Here is a 12784-nt window from a genome sequence, read left to right as displayed (position 1 = left end):
CCACTGACCTCGCTCTACCAATCCTGGCCCAGGCCACTGTTACTGTGTCTCCCCAGATGCCACCCTGTTCTTCTGCTGGAGGACAGCCCCCAAGGACAACTGTCCTCAGTGACCCTTCTAGCCAAGGATGCCTCTTGGCCCAACCAAAAACTTCCCTTCATGGTCCCCAGAGAGGGTTGGGCAGGAAGACAAGACCGTGGACCCCATAGGGACAGTGGACACCAGGAAGCTTTGAGGCCAGGCCTTTGTAAGCTCCAGCTGGAGGCTCAGCCCCAGATGCCTGTGCGTGTTCTAGCAGAGTCCAGGTGAGGAGGAGGCAGCCACGTGGCCAAGCCCCAAGGGCGCAGAGACTTTCATTCCAGATCACACTCTGGCAGCTGCGCAGGGAGGAAAGACAAAAGAGGGATTGAAGGAGGATCTAAGGGGCACTGCAGTGTGGGCAGCACCAGCCTTACCAGCTGCCAGAGCCGCCCACCTGCTGGTCCCCAGGACTGTTCCCTAAAGCCACACCTCAAGCTGCAGACCCACTTTCCAGATTGACCACCCACTCTGAAGCCAGAAAAGGGACTTTCCCTACAGGCTCCCTGGCCAAAACCTGGGGTATTTCCATCATTTCCACAGAATGCCAGTCCGGGACTCCAGAAGATGGCAAGAGGGCTCAGGAAAACTGCCCTGCCCAGCAAGTGAAGGGCTGAGGGCACTAGGTAGTGGCTGATATCTGTAACCACTTCATCCGGTAATCAGGGCAAGGTCAGGCCTGGCAGCATTCAGCCAACTGAACTCTAAATTAGGAGATGGCACCTGCTCTTTCCTCCCATGAAAGGCACCAGACTCACAATTAAACTCCTATGGTGGTGTGTGTATCCCACGTGGTCTGGGTCACGAAGATAAAACAGCCCTGTAGAGTGCTGGTGGCCATGATTTGTGAGCCTTGATGTTTCTAGACTGTTGCTGGTACTTTGGGATGGGAAGCCTCGGTGAGCATGAAATGAGTCAAGTCAGCTACGGTTGTAACACTCATGAACACAGCACCTTGCTTGTATCAGCTTTAAAAAGAGCCTAAGACTCAGGTGAGAAGCGCCAATGGGCCTGTCTCTGTCTACCCAGCAGAGTGTGAGGAGCTTCCTAGGTAGCCTCAGAGGAGCTAAGAAAAAAGTGAAAAACCAGAAATGCCTGCTCCTTCCCTGGAGGCAGACAGATCCTTCCTCTACTTCCTTCCAGTTGGAATTAGGGAACCTTTCCCACCTTCCAAAGTGAATGCTTCCATCTGTCCCTATATAAAAAACACCCTTTCCCCCGCTTGCCTCCCAGGCTTGGAACCAAACAGAAGGGACAGGGACCTAGACCCAGAATCCAAGCCCCCTCCTCTAGCTCACTGGGCCACACTGGTGACTTAGCTCCCTTCTGGTTTCCAAAACAGGCAAAGATTAAAGCAATGTCACCCACAGCAGCACCTGGAACTCCAGCTCAGCATGGCTGGGCACTCACTGCTGGCCTCCTCTCTCCCAGTGGAGAAGACAGATGAGGGAGGTTTGCAGCCACAGACCAGCTCCATGCTGCCGAGGAAGCAGGCAGTTTGGAATTACCCCTCCAGCACCTGCAAAAAGCTCTGGAGGGAAAAGGAGCAAAGGGGGTGGGGGGTGGGAATCCGAGATAACTTTCTCGGAGATTATCTAAATCAACAAATCTCAACTGTCATTGCACTGCCATGGATGATGAAGAGAAATAAGCTGGCCCTTTGAAGTGAAAACTATGCGGGAGGAAGGGTGTCCTGCAGAAGCCCGGGGGCTTTACAGGCAACAGCCCCTTCCTGCTCCAACCTGGACAGATGGTGCTCACCACCCTGCTTCTGTCCTGTCCTGAGACCCCTGCAGGGCAGCAAGTCCTCAAAAGGAGTCTTCAGGGAGGCAAAAGGCAAAGGTTCTGCTGCTGAGGAGGAGGTGAGGGGGTCTGGGCCTGGACCTACCTCTCCTGCCTTGGGCTCCAGCCTCAGGCTGAAGAAACCAAAGGACATCTGTCTTCTTGTTGGTCCCAGGGTAGAAGCCCAGCTAACTGGCTCTGGACAGTCCTGAGCAAGCTCCCTCCCAAAGAGGTCACGGATCTACGGAGCCCCTAAGCGGTTTCTGCAAATTGAACTATTCATTCCTCTTACTCAAGCCTGTGAGGAAGGCCTGCTGCCCAAACAGTCAAGAGTCAGGTTGGTTGGGACTACTGTGGACATCAAGGAGGGGACCAGAACCGCTGCATTACTGCAGATGGTGTGTTGAGGAAGAGACAGGAAAAGAAGGGGTGTGTTTGAGAGCCTGTTCTACTCCCAAGGATAACATTATGCAGGGCAGGGTAAATATGGTCTGGGGAGGGGAATCTCTGTCCTAAAAGGAGAGGAGCTATCTCCCAGCCAGACAGTGGGAGTGAAGAATTTAGAGACAGGCCCACGAGCGAGCCAAGGCCGCTGGATCCACACAGCAAGCCAAGCACTTGGCCAAATGAGGGCCCAGTGTCGCCTGCTGTCCTGGTAGGGTTGGGGTGTCCTCTCAGGGCCCAGGAGCCCTCGCCCAACCATCCTGAGGAGGCCAAGCCTGAACCCTCACCCTCGGGAACCCCTCACCCCAGCCCCTACACCCGCGCACCCGGTGCGCGGCCAGGGCGGAGGGGAAAGTTGGCAAGCGCTGGGCGCCCGCGGGGGGAAAGCGTTAATGGGCGGCCGGGTGGGAGCAGCTCGCTCGCTCGCCCACGTCACGCCGGTGCGGGCTCGGCTGACGACCGCGGCGCCTGGGGACGCCGGCGCGCTCCGCTCTCCAGGTGCTCCGCCTGGAAATGTCTCCATTAGTTGTCGCTTGCTCCCCGCCGGAGCGCGCGCGCCCAGCGGCCGCGCAGAGCCCTAGCGGGCGGCCAGGAGTGGCCCGGCACCACCTCAGGTAGGCAAGGTCCCCGCGCCCGCCCCCGCCCCAGGGTTCCCAGACCCCTCCCCCCGTTTCGAGGAGGCGGAGGAGGCAGAGGCTCCGCGCGGCCGCCGAGGGGCGCGGGCGGCGGCGGTGGCGGCGGCGGCTGCGGCGACTCCCCGGTGCGTCCCGGGCTGCGCGCTGCTCCCGGAGGCCCTGGCGCCAGAGCCGCACTGGCCGGCTCTTTCCCAGCACAGGTAAGGAACCGGCTCTGCCGCGCAAACTTTGCTAGGATCGCTCTTGTGCCGGAGGGGACAAAGTTTGCTTCTAGCGGATAGCGTCTTCGGAGGCCTCTGCATTTGCTGCAAGTTTGGGGAAGCGGGAAAGGAAGGATCCGGCATCCGGGTGCGGAAATGCAGGAGTCCCCGCGGACCTTGGTGGCTTGAGTGGGATAGGACAGCTTGTACTCTTGGACGCCCGGAGTGCGCTCTTTCCTTCCTTGGGCAGCGCCGAATAGATGGTCCGTGGGGGTGCAGTAGGAAAGAGGGCCAGAAAGGAGGGCATTGGCGGAGCAAACGGGAATTTCAATACATGTCCCAGCAGCTCATCCCACTGGCTGGGTAAGGGGAACAGAGGCTGAGTATGAAAGAATGAACTGAGGCAGAGAGGAGGGTGCCCGAACCACCTAGTATCTCTGGCACCTGAGGTGTCTCTCTGAGCCTATACCAGCTGCCTGTCCAACATGGACCCAGGTATCCCAAGCTCCGGCCTAGCCTCAGACCAAAAAAAAGGTCCTTTCCTGATGCCTGGCTTCTGTCTTGGCCTTGGGTTGTAGTCAACTTCTCTCTGGGCTGGAATGAGCTCCCATCGAGCTCATGGTGTGGCTAAGAAGTGGTCCAAGAATTACTCTGGAGAGTCAGGATTTGGCTGGTGGCAGGAATAGCAAGGCCAGGCCGGACTCCCCAGAAGCTCTCACCAGTTCTATGGCCATCATCAGCCTCAGAAAATACCGGCAGTCCCCGGCTCCTAATTCTTGGGGCTAACTGCTCCCTGCTCCACCGCTTTGTGAGCTGATCAGGCCTTCAGTCTCTGACCCTTTGAAGCCCTTTCAAAGGTGATCAGCTTCCCAGCCTGCAGGAAGCTAAGACACTGGCCATCCTGCTGAATGGTGTACTTATATTCAGGGAGCCCTATGAGTTTCTGGGCGCAGCATGGACCATGCAAGCTCTATTTAGTTGATGGTGCCTGAGATTCTGGGACTCCTGTCTATTCTTGGGGAGCCCTGTGCCTCTGCTGGAGGCTTCGTCTTTAAGAAAGGCACCCTTATATCAGAAGCGAGGATGGCCTAGGGAGTATCTCATTTGGGCAGGAGGGCTTCGGCCAGGTAGCAGATCTGGAGTGGGTGCTGGTCAGAGACAGGACTGGCCAGTGGGGTCCTGACTGGCCCTTGCATGGAGCAGGCAGAGTGTGGAGCATGAGTCTGCATCTTCAGGGATAGTGGGGTCCAATGTGCGTGATTCCTAGACCCAGGGAAAGGGTAGCTAGAGAGAACAGCACCTGGGGCCTAGAAGCTCTGACTGGAAGGCAAACCAGAATGTTGCATTGAGGACCCAAGGAAAACCCTTGAAACTCCTTCCCCAGAGACCAGAGACCCTGGGGGACTCCGGCGGCTTAGTACCCTACCCAGTATGGAGTCCACTCAGGAGATAAATGGAAGTCCTTGGGGACAACACTCTAACCCCAGCCCTATCAGGTGTCCGGGAAAGGAAACAGGGAGTGCTCATTCTGGGTACGCTGCTGGCTGCTAGCTGAAGTCCCCAGAGTGTCACACACAGGCAGCAGCCTGGTCTTCTTTCTCCTTTGCACCCGGCCTGTGCTTACTATAGTCCCCAAGGCCTGGGCTTCAGGAATGAGGTGACAAAAAGGCCAGTCACTGAGGAACACTAGTCCATGCTGGATTTCTGTCCCCAGCCGCCTGCCCCTGAGCCTGCACCGTCCTGTACAGAGCACCTCATTATCGAAAGAAAGAGTTGTTTGTAAACAATAAATAGTGAAAGTAGACGGACGCTCCGCAGAAGCCTCTGTAAAGCCTGGAAACTAAAAAGAGGCTAGGAGAAGGGAGTTGGGGGAGGGGAGGAAGCAGGAAGAAAGAGAGGCTGAGATTCATTTCTACTCGAGAAGCCCCGGTGGCTAGTTTCTTATTATTTACAGGAAGGTGGTATTAGCAATTCAGGTGAGAAAGAAATAAACACAGCTTGCCACGAAATCAATACAGAATTCAAAAACAATTATTAATGTCATTCGACTCGTGTTCTTTATATATATCTCTCCCGGCTACCAACGCTAAACTGTCTGAATAATTTGCATGGGGCGACTATTCATTATTTCCGATGGTTTCTCCCTTTGCAAGCAGTTCGGACGTGGCCGGCTGCGGTCCAGCGCGATCGGAGAACTCGTATTCTCATCTGTAAATTAAAGCAATTACGCAGCAGATATTATATGATGTGTACTGCGGTCTCCAGATAGTCATCCATCACCTTCAACCAAGCTGTCAGGGCCGGCAGATTTCGTTTCTGGGAGGCAGCCTTGCAGCTGGGGAGAGGGCGCGAACGTCATCATTAATTAGAGGGTGGCCCTGGGGCGATTCACAGGTCTGAACCCAAGAATCTTTCGGAGCAAGTCTGCACAGCTCCGTGATGAGCGGCTCTGCTGCCGGCGGGGAGCGAGAGAGGCTGGCCTGGTGGGCCAAAAGTAGGGACGAGCCTGGCCCCGGGAAGATCAGAACGAAAGGAGGCCTGAGAATTCAGGGTGGCCTGATACCCCAAGCTCCCTGCACGCTCCGCTCACCTCCGCTTTGAACTCCGGGGCAATAATGCAGCGCCCAGATTAGTTCGGGAAGTCTTGAGAGGACACTGGGCCTCTCTCGGACAGTTCCTCACACTCCCGAGCTAGGCGCCCAACGCCCCCTTCCCTTTACCCAGGCCGGCTGCTCGCTAGGCTCAGCGAGCCTACGGGAAGAGCCCGAGGGCCAAGTTGAGAAATGTGCTCTTCCCAGCGAGCAGCGGCGTCTGGCAGTCTCTGTCTTAGCCTTGGGATGCGGAAGGAGGCCACCGATGGAGACCAGAAGAGGGAGGGGAGAGGAAATGGAGCCAGGCTGAGCCCTAAGCTGACCTGGAGTGGAGAAAGGGGAGGGGCCGTCTCCAGAGACAGCCAGCTGCCCAGAATGGCACAGTCAACCTATGCTAGACCCCGGAAGCCCCGCAATACCTGGCCCCACCGATCCTGGAAGTGTGGGACTCTGGGGAGGCCCGGGGGGACACGCACACACACCTAAGTTCAGGTCGCCATCAGAATACGGGCTCTCCTGTGGCGGCAGCTGGTTCTAAAACTCTGCTTGGTGCAGAGTTGGAAATGGAACTGGTGAGAGGCGTTGCTGAGATTCTCCTAAATCTATGTGGTGAAGAAATGTGTGGAACGACCAGGCACGCTGTCTTCGTCCCAGCACGAGGGGCCTGCGGGGTATCTGCAGGGCCTGCGTCCTTTCACCCTGAGCGCTATGCTGCGTGGGTACGACGGCTGCAGCCTGCGCCCGGGCTAATTTAACTGTTGATTACATCTTCACTGAAGACTCACTCGTGTGTCCCTTCATAGGTCTCATTTGTAATTGAGACTAATGATTACAGTGGGGTGTGAAGGAGCAGCTGCTCGTTAATTAATTTCTAATTAAAAGTGCCTTCCGTCCTCCGTGACTAAGGAGAAACACCGTTCGTCGGGGGCGATATTGACTTCTTGGATGGAGTTCATTTGTTAAAGCTCGATGGCCCTCCGCCCTGCTGGCGCAGACATGGACTGTCCCCGCCCCGCCCGGCCAGCAGCCGCATGACCCGCAGGTCTGCGGCCAGGCCAAGCTGAGGCGTCGGCTGACGTCAGCGCTTCTGCCGCTTAAAGCCAGGCATAACTGACTTGACAGTCCGCGATACTCGGTTTTATGTTTTGTCTTCCTTCCTTCCTTCCTTCCTTCCTTCCTTCCTTCCTTCCTTCCTTCCTTCCTTCCTTCCTTCCTTCCTCCCTCCCTCTCTCCCTTCCTACCTCCCTCTCTCCCTCCCTCCCTCTCTCCCTCCCTTCCTTCCTTCCTTCTTTCCTTCCTTCCTCTCTTCCTTTCGTTTTTGCAAAATATGTATTTCTGTCCTCGCGGCGACGCCAGTCGGTCCCAGGGGCCTCTGGAGGGTTCAGACATCGAAGCTAAAAGGATCGCTGAGACCAAGGCCACTCACTTTCTTACCTGGTTAGGAAAGTTTGCGCAGCATGTGGGTGAACTGACCACCTCTCGCTTCGCCTTCCCAGAGCCTAGGAGCCTGAAGCCCCGGAGCAGTGACCACACCGTGCACAGGACCCCAACGGCCCCTCCAATCTTCCTAGGCCGTGCCCGCCATGTCCTACCCGCAGTTTGGATACCCTTATTCCTCTGCTCCCCAGGTAAAGGGACTCCTGCAAGGGTCTGACAGCTGGAGTGGGAGAGGGTCGAGCCACCCCTGGCTGTCATTTCCCAGGGTCCTTGCCTGGTGGCCCCTTGCACTAGCCAAACACTGTTGAGGGAGTGCTAGTACAATACTGTGGGTGGGCCTGAATTGCCTCTGGTTTAACCCATCAGACTGTGCCCTGGGGGACCCTGGGAAGCACTTGGGCCAGACGCACTTAACCCCGTGGAGGATTTGAACAGCCGGCTGGGCCCCACGTGGCCAGAGAAGGCAAGGCCTAAGCTGGCTGTTGAGGGAAGAACTCAAGTCTGGTGTAGACAGCAGGAGGCCCCTAGGGACCCGTGAGGTCCTTGAGGGTCCAGCGCCCTAGCCTCGGTCGAGGTGCCCATGCTTCTTTGTGGTCCCTCTGTCCTCAGTTTCTGATGACCACCAACTCCCTGAGCACGTGCTGCGAGTCGAGCAGCCGCACACTGACCGACTCCGGGCCTGCGGCCTCGGCCCAGGCGCCCGTCTACTGCCCTGTCTACGAGAGCCGGCTGCTGGCCACCGCGCGCCACGAACTCAATTCAGCCGCTGCGCTCGGCGTCTACGGGAGCCCCTACGGCAGCTCGCAGGGCTATGGAAACTACGTGACTTATGGCTCTGAGGCGTCTGCTTTCTACTCGCTGGTAAGGGGTCAAATCCCCTCCCACCGCCGTGCGCCCCGCCCCGAACTCTCGGTTTGCCAAGTCTACTTCCGCCCCGGGCGGGAGTGCCCTGGATCCCCTACAGGTTGGGGTGAGGAGATGAAAAGAAGGGCTTCAGCTGTGCCTCCCGGCCCGGCCCGAAGCCTCAGAGCACCCCTGCCCTGGTTCAGACTCAGGGTGGCCCGCCCGCAAGGCCCGGTGCCTAAGATGTTGCGGCTCTTTAGTTTGCCATGGAATTCTGATCAGGTTCCTGACTCCCCAGAGGCGTTCCTCACAGCTTCAGACAACCTCTCCCTTCTCACCCATAGTACACCCTTCCCCCACCCTCTCCTCTTTCCCCTCCGGACCCCACACCCTAGCTCCTCCCCGCTCCCCCTTTCCCTCCCTCTGGCCTCTTCTCCCCCTGTTCTTTATCCCTAGGTTTGGTGACCTCTCTGATGTCCTTACAAGTCCGCCCTCTTTCTCCCCTTCCAGGCTTCTTCGAGACCTCTCTCCTCCTCTTGCCCTTTCTCACCTCATCTTCACCCCCGGGTCTATCCCTGTTTCCCTACCTAAAGCCAGCCCCGCTCTTGGAACTGAGTATTGAGTGAGACCAACAGGAGATGGGTTGGAGTCTGTGGGCCTTGGGGAAGTTTGGGGAGAGTCGAGAGTCGGGGATCTGAGCGAAGCTACGGAGGATTAACGGGGAATTTCTAGCTGAGTCTCCAGAAGCTGTGGCCTCAGACGCCTTGGTTTTTACAGAACAGTTTCGAGTCCAAGGATGGCACGGGATCTTCACACGCTGGCCTAGCCCCCACCGCAGCAGCAGCCTACTACCCTTATGAGCCAGCTCTGGGCCAGTACCCATATGACAGGTGAGGAATCAGACCTCCCTCCTCCCCCACTGCCAGTCCAGTATCAGCTACCAACCACTCCACCCTTCACCGCTACCACCACCAGGCCCCCTCCTGGGAGGCGGGGAGGATCAGAAGAGGGGGCAATTCCCTGAAGCAGGTGGTCTACCCTACCCTGCCACACTCCTCATACTGTTGGGAATGTGGAAATTCCCCCATTGCTGTGATTTTTCAAGCAAAGTGATTCTAGAAAGCTCAGTCCACTAGGCTGCTTCCTTGAAGGGCCTGAGGCACCTCCATGCCTCAAGAAGCTCAACCCAGATAGGTGTCTGAGCCAGGGCCACAAGCTAAGCCCTACAGTGGGAATCAAAAGACAAAAGCCCTTGGCCTTCGCGGTGCCCATGCTGGGAACAGCCAATCATTCCATCTTCCTATGGAACCATTGCCAGTTCAACCAAAATCCCTGAACCTGGCTCCTCCTCTGTCTCTGAGCTCAGGTTCCCAGGTGCTGGTTTACAGATCCGTGATACCTTTTTATGGTTTGGTTTGCGGATCAAGGTGGTAAGAGGGAAGCCCCACAGAGGAAATCAAAGAAATGTGTCTACATAGTGACAGAGGCCATGACCTACTCCCTGTCATTTATTTTAATGACATTATCTTCGCCCCTGGCCCACAAAAGGCAAGGCATTGCCCATAAGTGCAACCCAACCCCGGGAGGCACAACCTGTCCCTACACCCCGCACCTGCTCGCTCCGCGTGATCTCCCGGGCCCCGACTGGCACCCCATTGCAGAGCCTGTCTCCAGGTATGGAACCGTGGACAGCGGCACACGGCGCAAGAACGCCACCAGAGAGACCACCAGCACGCTGAAGGCCTGGCTGCAGGAGCACCGAAAGAACCCGTACCCCACCAAGGGAGAGAAGATCATGCTGGCCATCATCACCAAGATGACCCTCACACAAGTCTCTACCTGGTTCGCCAACGCACGCCGGCGCCTCAAGAAGGAGAACAAGATGACCTGGCCTCCTCGAAATAAGTGCGCAGATGAGAAGCGGCCCTACGGAGAGGGTGAGGAGGAGGAGGCTGTCGAGGAGGAGTCACAGGAGCAGCCTCTCAAGAGTGCCAAGAGTGAAGGTGGGCTGGAGATTCTGTAATGTTTGGGGGGGGGGGTCCTCTGGAAGCTGTCGGGTGGCAAATGAGTGCCTGGGCAGCACATGAGTGAACGGGTAAACAGTCAGACCTGGTGCCTGGGGAGTGGAGAGTGAGGTGGTACCATGTGAGCATGCTTAAAGTCAAGTTAAAAAGCATTTCATACACCATTGAGTCCAGATCTGCCCAGCTGGTGTTACTAGTTTAAGACTTGAGCCCTGGTGATGGGAAGGGGTGAGGTCCCACTAACTCTGGTCTTAGGATAAAAGGAAGCTAGTTATGCCATCCTGTCTCCCTCCACTGGCCACGTGTTGTCGCCTGACAGGTCCCGTTGGCAAAGACGACAAGGAGCTAGAACTCAGTGACCTGGAAGATTTCGACCCTCTAGATGCAGAGACCTCAGAGTGTGATCTGAAGACACCCTTCCAGCCCCTGGACAGTGGACCAGAGAGGATTCCTGCCTCATCCGATGGCCCTGGCACAGGCAAGGAGGCCTCCGCCACACTCCGGATGCCTCTGGGCACCACTGGTGGAGCTGCCATAGATGAGGACTTGGAGAGGGGCCGGAGCTGCCTCCGGAGCACAGTGGTTGCGCCAGACTCTGGCTCCGAGGGCGGTCCCCAAGCCAAACTGAGCTTTGCCGCGGCGGGGGCTCCGCCAAGCCTCGAGACCAAGCCGCGCATCTGGTCCTTGGCGCACACAGCCACTGCTGCTGCAGCTACAGCTCTGAGTCAGACTGAGTTTCCCTCCTGCATGCTGAAACGCCAAGGTCCCGCGGGGGCATCCTCGGCGCCGCCAGCGTCCTCACCTGCAGTCCCAGCCCCTTCAGGAGTCCTGGAAAGGCACCAGGACTCCCCAGTAACTAGTCTCAGAAACTGGGTGGACGGGGTATTTCACGACCCCATCCTTAGGCACAGCACTTTGAACCAAGCCTGGGCCACCGCTAAGGGCGCACTTCTGGATCCGGGTCCTCTAGGGCGCTCTCTGGGGGCGGGTACCAACGTACTGGCTACGCCTCTGGCCTGCTCCTTCCCGCCCACGGTGCCCCCTGACGCTCCACCTGCCGGGGCTGCACGGGAGCTGCTGCCTACGCCCAAGGCAGGGGGCAAACCCTTCTGCACTTAACACCACCTGCACAGTGGAGAAGGGAACTGGCGCTCAGGCTACAGGCGCTGACTCTGGACTGATTTTAATGGGTTTCCAAAGGAAGGGGGCATTTCCAAGGCAAGGATGTCAGCCCATCTGAGGCAGAGGATCTGAACTCAGGCTCCAGAGCTATGGAAGAATCCCCTCGCATTCTATCACCAGGTTTCACCTGATCTTGCGTCCACCTGAGCCATCCCTGAACTCCAGGAAGACAAGAGAGTAATCTCAAAGCAGAGGGGAGCCCCCCTGAAGAATAAAGTTTACATCCAAAGTTTACATGGAGAAGGCATTTGGGTTTTGAGGCTTGTTCTGTGTCGCTGTCTCCTTCTGGGTTTGAGGCATGCCGGTGTTCGTTACGAAGACTCCTCAGCCAGCTTCTCTTCGGACTTCATCCTCAGCACATAAAGCTCACCAACAACACTTCCACCGTGTTTACACTGTTGCACACTCTTGACTCAACAAAATTATGTTTTCTAAGATGTATATTCACACCAGTAATTGCCTGTTTCAGAGAGAGGCTAATACAACAAAACTAATAAATTCCCGTGATGGTGTTTGCATTACAGAAGGAACACATTTCACAGCTGGGTTCTACAGGTGTGGCTGGAAGGGTGATTCTGACCCCCCCCCCCGGGAAGAAAGAATGGGAGGGCTGACCCAAACTCCACCCCAATAAAGTAGTTGCCAATCCAAGTCTAAGCAAACCATGTTTGAGATGTTAAAGGCACAGCAGGGGCATTCTTCTGAACCCATAACTGGATGTGAGACCCCAAACTTTAAACATTTCCCACTGCCAGACACCAGAACTCTGAGCAAATAAGGGTTTCTTTGACTGGATTAAAGTAATATTTAGGCTTTCTAAATCCCGTGGAGTTTTGCTTGGGGAAGGGACAGTGCCCTAAGGGCATCATTCTCTGAGCCAAGAGGTTCTTAAAAGCTGCTGTGTTACCTGACCCCATCATCTCCATCCAGAGATGCAGCCTGAGCCCTGCTTGCTTTAAATGTAGCTTCTATGTCCCTCAAGTTCTGATGACTCCAGAGGGGAAACCTTAGTAGCAGAAATCAGGAGCAGAGCTGAAGAGACATGGGGTGAGGACACAAGGGCTTGGGTTGAGGGCAGACCTGACTCTTCATACCCTTTCCAGGACAGTCACTAGTGGCAGCTACTTTGGACTCAGGTCCTCTGTGGCTCTTCTTTACCAGGTTCCCTGCATCTCCAGGAGGCACCTGCCCAACATCCATCCCTGGCTCTCTGCTGACATACAAACCTCTGCTCAGGCCTTTATGGACTTCATGAAAGTCCCCAATGTTCCTTGGGAAGTGGGAGTGGCAAGCAGAGGAGTTATAAGGCAGGAAGCCCAGGGCAAGCTGCTGTGAGATGAAGGGGGCCCAGGGACTAGAATAAATTCTAATAGCACAGACTCCAGCTGTGTGTGCTACACGCACCACTTTTCATCTCAGAGAATGGCCTTTGAGAGACACCAGACCTTTAATAGGTGCCAGGTCTTTCTTCTGCAATCCTAGGGATGATACTAGACGGGAGCCCAGTGGCACTAATGAGCCTGTAGGGCCAGCTTTGGGGACAGTTTACAGACCCCAAGGAAAGAAAC

General features: G+C 56.4%; 1 protein-coding gene and 1 long non-coding RNA gene across 4 annotated transcripts; one reads left to right on the top strand and one right to left on the bottom strand.

The window, feature by feature from the left end:
- Positions 1 to 2107: 2107 nt before the first annotated feature.
- Irx4 (iroquois homeobox 4) lies at positions 2108 to 11450 on the top strand. Of its 3 annotated transcripts, none has more exons than XM_076551665.1 (6): positions 2108 to 2197; positions 7227 to 7358; positions 7777 to 8028; positions 8788 to 8900; positions 9685 to 10013; positions 10354 to 11450. In XM_076551665.1, exons 2-6 carry the CDS (start codon positions 7314 to 7316, stop codon positions 11151 to 11153), a joined length of 1539 nt encoding a protein of 512 aa, XP_076407780.1. In that variant the 5' UTR covers positions 2108 to 2197; positions 7227 to 7313; the 3' UTR covers positions 11154 to 11450. The 3 variants fall into 3 exon arrangements, with proteins under 3 accessions (XP_076407780.1, XP_042117279.1, XP_015863770.1); XM_042261345.2 differs by lacking the exon at positions 2108 to 2197 and adding an exon at positions 2395 to 2918; XM_016008284.3 differs by lacking the exon at positions 2108 to 2197 and adding an exon at positions 2949 to 3139.
- On the bottom strand, positions 5171 to 6610 carry LOC143268621 (uncharacterized). Its single transcript, XR_013044659.1, has 2 exons — positions 5730 to 6610; positions 5171 to 5347 (listed from the first exon to the last, which is right to left on the bottom strand). It is a non-coding gene; the product is annotated as an uncharacterized LOC143268621 (long non-coding RNA).
- Positions 11451 to 12784: the final 1334 nt, after the last annotated feature.

This window comes from Peromyscus maniculatus, chromosome 15 (genome assembly GCF_049852395.1).
Source record: "Peromyscus maniculatus bairdii isolate BWxNUB_F1_BW_parent chromosome 15, HU_Pman_BW_mat_3.1, whole genome shotgun sequence".
Classification (NCBI taxonomy): domain Eukaryota; kingdom Metazoa; phylum Chordata; class Mammalia; order Rodentia; family Cricetidae; genus Peromyscus; species Peromyscus maniculatus.
The sequence above is the reverse complement of the archived record's forward strand: the minus strand, read 5'-3'. Positions and strand labels throughout refer to the sequence as shown.

Excerpts from the sequence above, each read along its gene's own strand:
- Irx4 (XM_076551665.1), top strand. The coding sequence starts at position 7,314 with ATGTCCTACCCGCAGTTTGGATACCCTTATTCCTCTGCTCCCCAG. Across the intron at positions 8,029-8,787 it reads CGTCTGCTTTCTACTCGCTG|AACAGTTTCGAGTCCAAGGA; the intron begins GTAAGGGGTCAA and ends TGGTTTTTACAG. Across the intron at positions 8,901-9,684 it reads GGCCAGTACCCATATGACAG|GTATGGAACCGTGGACAGCG; the intron begins GTGAGGAATCAG and ends GCCTGTCTCCAG.